This window comes from Malus domestica, chromosome 05 (assembly GCF_042453785.1).
Source record: "Malus domestica chromosome 05, GDT2T_hap1".
Taxonomy (NCBI): domain Eukaryota; kingdom Viridiplantae; phylum Streptophyta; class Magnoliopsida; order Rosales; family Rosaceae; genus Malus; species Malus domestica.
In genome coordinates this window covers 13,598,975-13,604,419 of record NC_091665.1, presented here as the reverse complement: position 1 = coordinate 13,604,419, position 5,445 = coordinate 13,598,975, and the positions used below count along the sequence as shown (strand labels likewise).

Genomic DNA, 5,445 nt, shown 5'->3' with positions numbered 1-5,445 from the left:
AATTCATAGGATTGCTGGGTGATGGTGGAACCCTAGTGCTTTATTAATTTGATTTCTCTCAAAACTGTTTTCTTCTCTCTAATCCTAATATTGCAGATTGTTTATTTTAATTCATTAAATTCGTTTTTATTTTAATTAGGTTATAAAATCAATCACTGAAATTTCGACTTTACAATAATTAATTGAAATCTGGATTGTTTCGGTTTATTTAATAATCCCTGTGGAGAATGACCTTGCGAGATCCGTTTATACTACAATATCCTTGTAATTCTTGCAAGTAAAATAGGAGGTTTTTATCGCATTCACATGAGTTGTAAAAATCCTATCATTATAGCCTCTCTGTTTGTGTCTCATAATACTTTTTCTCAATCAGTTGAGAGAGACTACAAAACCCTTGATAGTTTCAATGCAAATGGGTTATTACCTTTACACGATTTAATTGAGATGGCTTCTACTGCCTTTGGCCTCAATGCAAGTGAGATGATTTCTTCTGTACACTTGGAGGGCTTACTTGGTCATGCTCTGGGGAGCATTGGTTTGCAAGTGTGGGGCAACGATGGATCGCATGGTCTTGCAGGGACAATTCTGATTTTGGGCACTGCAAGTATGATAGAAGAACATGCAATGCTTATCATGGAGCCAATCCAGCAAGCTCAAACCAGCAAAAATTTTAGTGATCCTCAGTTTCAGAAAAGGGGCTGCCTTTCTGCCAAGTGTTACTGCAAGACCAACCAACCCAACTTGATGTGGTATGCTATGGTTCTCATCTCTAAGTCCTATGATAACAACACTCAGCGTTATGGTTCAAATTTGCAAAAGTAGACCAAGGCAATATCACAAGCACTGATACATGGAATTATGGCCTCCCTCACTATACCACTGTATGGATTAATTGGGGGATCATATCGGCATACAGTGGATCTGCAATACCTCATTGGTTGCATCACTCTTCTCGAGACTTGGTGGCAAGGGCAGTCCTTGAATTCTAAACTAATTCCACATACTTCTGAATTTCCAACAGCACAATATTTGGGAAGAGTTGAGGTATTCAATGGCTTGGTGAAAAGTTATTTTCCATACTATTTTTGGACCTCCAACCTACTTACTGAGCATGCTGCGAAGGCTTTCGAAACTGATGAAGAAACTTGTATCTTACTTGACCATTCACCAGACATGCTGCTTGCTATGAAATGGGTGATATTGGTACAACATGCACCATCTCTTGCCATCTTTAATGCAACAAGGCATTTTCTTACATGGCATCATGGTGTAAGCTTTTATGTCTTCCACCAGTGGCTGCCATCTCCTTCCTGACTCAAGGTCTTCTGATCCTTTGGACTGGAATTGTGGTCTATTCGGAGATTCACACTGCACTGATTTTGGCTGCATCTATCATGATAATTTCTGGAACCCCAAGGCTTGAGAGACAAAGCAGCGCAAGCCTCTACATGCCCACTTGACGGCATGAGGACATGCCTTATTTTAAGGGGGAGGAAATGTCAGGATCCTAGTTATTGGGTTTATATATTTATGGTATTTTGTCTTATCTTTGTAGTAGTTGGCTTCATCCAACGGTTCTGAGGATAGTGATGTTTTCTCATTTGGGCACTCCTCTGCTAGGGTTGTATATAAATCTCCTTTCACCATTTGGGAAAGGCATGAATGAAAAGAACTGTTATTTTATTTCTTACTTTCCTTGCATTTTCCTTTTTTTCTCCATTCCTACGGAATGGGTCCTACCATTACCAGCACAAAGAAAATTCATTAAAGGAAAAGTCCTGAAGACAAGACAACCATTACCAGCACAATCGAAACGTAAAGCTTGGGTCGCACAAGCGAGAAGGGTGCGACCCCAAATACGTGTATTGAACTATTTATCCTTGCACTTGCGATAGCATTGCCAAGAAAATTAGTCTCTCTAAAAATAAGAACATGTCTCCAAGATATATTTTGAAAAGTGACCGCCAGACTTGTAAGTTTTTAAAGCCACGGTTATACACAACATCAACAGAGCATCACGCAACTCCTAGAGTCCGCCTTGATACTGCATTATTCCTTAAATTTATGATTCCTGCAAGAATAGGACAGCCCCGATCATCCTGAACCACAAAACTAGCAGCAGCATCTATCCCTACATGAGCAATAAAATCATGTAAAAAATGATGACGGATTTCAGTTTTTATCAACCTTCCTTCAATGAGCCATTTCTAGACCTTTTAAACTCCCATGGTGGTAGGCAGCCTTTATAGTGAGAATGTAGAAACAACGACGACATTGATACTTCCCTCTGTGGCATCGACATTGATGACAAGCAAGTGAAGGCACTTCTTAGTCTCTTTTTTTCACTTTCGCATCCTTCAAAATTGGGGTCATGTGGAACAGTGGTCGTCTTTAGGGTGTCTGGGAGTATACAGTTGCACAGAGAACCTAAAAGGAATCAGAAAATATGATTTAAGAACAAACTGACCATAATCCTTAAGAAAATGAAGAAAAAACGCATCACGAAATGTGTTCTTCGACAATAAATCATATAGATATTTTCTTCACTATAGTAAGGCGAGCCTCGTGGCATAGATGAGCAATTATGAAAGGTAGCGCTCAAAGAGCTGCATGTGTGGAAGATAAATCTACACAAAATTAATATAAGTGTTTGGTCCACATCATGATATCTAGGGAAGAATACAATTATTGCAAGTCTAGCTTCACAGAAACAGGGGTTGAGAAAAGACGTGCCATATACCTATTCTTGCAAGTCGATTGACCCATTTTGGTATTCGCTTTCCAGTCAGCTTATAACCTATATCTTCACAGAAATGGTTGCAGTTCTTGACAATCAAGTGATATGAGTCACCATTGTAGATTGCAGATTGACGCTCCATGAACTCTCTAACCTGGAAAGGATCCAAGCATGTCATGCCAATGAAAATTGACCTTCTAAACTTGAAGCCAGGGCATTGTCGAGGTTCAACCTCGAAAACACCGCTTGATGAGTACTCATGGGCTCCAAAGGCATATTCTACCCCATGAACTGTAAGCATGAAAACATGATCAATTAACATTTGTGTCATCTTGAGAAACCTAAAACTCAGGATGCAGAATAAAATTATTTCAAAGGAGATATATTGTTTGGAAATTTTATATTCAAGTATTGTAATTTCCTTTAAATATTTCCAAAGCAGGGAGCATCGCTATTCATCCTAGCGAAAGGAAAAGGAGGTAAGGTAAATATTTCCGAAGAGGACTGAGGCTGCGGGACCAAACTAATTTAGAGAGTTTCGCTCTTACACAAAATGTTGGTCATTGAAGTGGCCATAATGGTGAACAAATGCATATTGCACAATAAAGTTTAGGAAAGTTTTATCCCGCTGAATTGGCTTGGGTTGAGTTTGTCATTAAGGTTTAACCGGCTTAAATATGAGTAATATCAAGGTAAAAGTTAGAAAACAGTTTAAATTGATTAATTCACAATTGCTTTTTCAATCAAGAATCATACATAACCACATCATTTTCAGGGGACTATGGGGCTACTCTCTTCTAAAGAAACCACTAACATAGATTAAGGTAGCTAACCTTCTACGCCAGAGTGAAAGATGCCAAGGCCTGCCCAATAGATATAGCCATTTGCCGGTGTCAAGTCATATACATTCAGATAGACAGGTGCGCTCCCTTTAACGTAGTCTGCTGCCTTCACCTTTGGAAACATGCAAAAATGTGAGGCTGCTTTGCCTCTCAAACAAAGAGGCATAATAGAGTGCCTGCCATCCTTTGGTCCTGATTTCATGCTGAAGGGTGAAACCAGGAATCAATAAAAGCCTTGTCCAGACCTGCTAATATGAACAGAAAACAATTTACGACAAGATACAGATTTTGGCCATGAAATATTAAGGTCAAATAACATATCTATTTTATCATTTCTCTTTGTATCCATAATACCCAAAAAGATCATACTGGGCGGGCCCTCATATTTATCTAGTTATGTTATAATCTACAAATTCCGTATACTTTAAGATAGCTTGTTGCACAAAAACTGTGGTGATACTGGTTTCATTTAGCGTCAACTTTCAATAATGCATAAGTGCAAATGCATATATCTCGCCGTAGTTCAATCTTACCAATTATAATATTGCTTAACCAAGTAGTAATATTCAGGACACCATTCCAAACAAACCTAATACGTCTCAGATTGCAGTATTGTCAATAGAATATTTGCCCATCCAGAAAACATATCTTCTGTAGAACCTTACAACTGGCAACGGTGAAGCTTCTTACGATTATTACTGGGAAATTTTCAACAGGATTATTACTGTAAAGCATATAAGTTCGTTCATCTTTTGATTATTTGTCTAAGAGCTATATCTAAAGTGAATAATGCGGTCCCTCACAACCCTAGTTCGATCATCACCCATCTAAAGGACCACATCCACGGGTCATCATATCCGGTTTGGCCTTAACTTGAATCATGCTAGCGCTCATAAGACACCAGTGGCCCTTAACCACAGCAGTGAAAATATGTTGGGCTCTTGCATGACAGCGTAAGTTCAAACTCCTTGGTCGATGGCTAATCTAACATCTAATCTAACAAAGACCAAAAAAAAAAAAAAAAAAAAAACAGAGACAAATGAAATGTGGAAACTTGAATGATATTGGTTTAATATCAATGAACGTTTAAAATTCACAAAATGGTGGCAAAAATAAACCATTGTACAGTTCTCCTTTTTTTCTCAAAAGAAAAAAAAATTGAAACCTTTTAGTAAGACGACTGTATAAATCTACTGAAGTTCTAACCAGAGAAATCTTTGAAAAAGGCAGATCAGATTCATGAGGAAATAAAAACTTTATGTTCAAATGCGAAAAGCAAATCAAGAAACGCAAAAACTTGAGAAATAATCGAAACCCAATGGAGCAAACGAAAATCCAGAGAAACCCACTAACCTGTTGGAAGAGTGACACTCATAACCGAGTGGAGGAGCCAATGCACCCGCCCCCGAGACGCAAAGCAGCCATTTTTTTTTTTTCAAAGTTCAAAGCAGAGAAGAGAAGAGAGGAGCGTTGAGGTGGTGTGTGGCTGAGACCCACACATTATTTTTCTTCTCTCTCCTGGTCCTGACAGAAATCAGAAAATGAAAGCTGGCGTAGTACACAAACTACTGTACTTTGTGGAAGCCCAATAAGGTAAAGAGAAAGAATAACTGTTTTAATTAAATTTGTAAATTAAGTGATGTGTTATCAATAAAAAATATGAACGTTAATCAACATTTAAATAATAATTTAATAATTAACATACGTATCATTTGATTTATAAAATTTAGTTTAGAAATTTGGTTTCCTAGCATTATCAAAACTGATAAATCAAATGATGTGGATGTTAATAATTAATTAGTATTTAAGCATTTATCAATATACTTATTTCTTATTAATGACACATTATTTAATTTAATATGTAAC

General features: G+C 37.6%; 1 protein-coding gene across 4 annotated transcripts; it reads right to left on the bottom strand.

The window, feature by feature from the left end:
- Positions 1 to 1,816: 1,816 nt before the first annotated feature.
- On the bottom strand, positions 1,817 to 5,146 carry LOC114824791 (deSI-like protein At4g17486). Of its 4 annotated transcripts, none has more exons than XM_029102054.2 (5): positions 4,933 to 5,146; positions 3,571 to 3,827; positions 2,741 to 3,028; positions 2,214 to 2,427; positions 1,817 to 2,131 (listed from the first exon to the last, which is right to left on the bottom strand). In XM_029102054.2, exons 2-5 carry the CDS (start codon positions 3,779 to 3,781, stop codon positions 2,113 to 2,115), a joined length of 732 nt encoding a protein of 243 aa, XP_028957887.1. In that variant the 5' UTR covers positions 3,782 to 3,827; positions 4,933 to 5,146; the 3' UTR covers positions 1,817 to 2,112. The 4 variants fall into 4 exon arrangements, with proteins under 4 accessions (XP_028957887.1, XP_070678382.1, XP_028957885.1 ...); XM_070822281.1 differs by having other exon boundaries at positions 3,571 to 3,824; positions 4,933 to 5,104; XM_029102052.2 differs by having other exon boundaries at positions 2,033 to 2,427.
- Positions 5,147 to 5,445: the final 299 nt, after the last annotated feature.

Bases quoted from the DNA above. Each gene is read 5' to 3' on its own strand.
- LOC114824791 (XM_029102052.2), bottom strand. From the start codon at position 3,781: ATGAAATCAGGACCAAAGGATGGCAGGCACTCTATTATGCCTCTTTGT. The intron at 3,029-3,570 runs GTTAGCTACCTT...TCATGCTTACAG, and splicing joins CTTTCACTCTGGCGTAGAAG to TTCATGGGGTAGAATATGCC. The intron at 2,428-2,740 runs GTATATGGCACG...GATTCCTTTTAG, and splicing joins CAATCGACTTGCAAGAATAG to GTTCTCTGTGCAACTGTATA.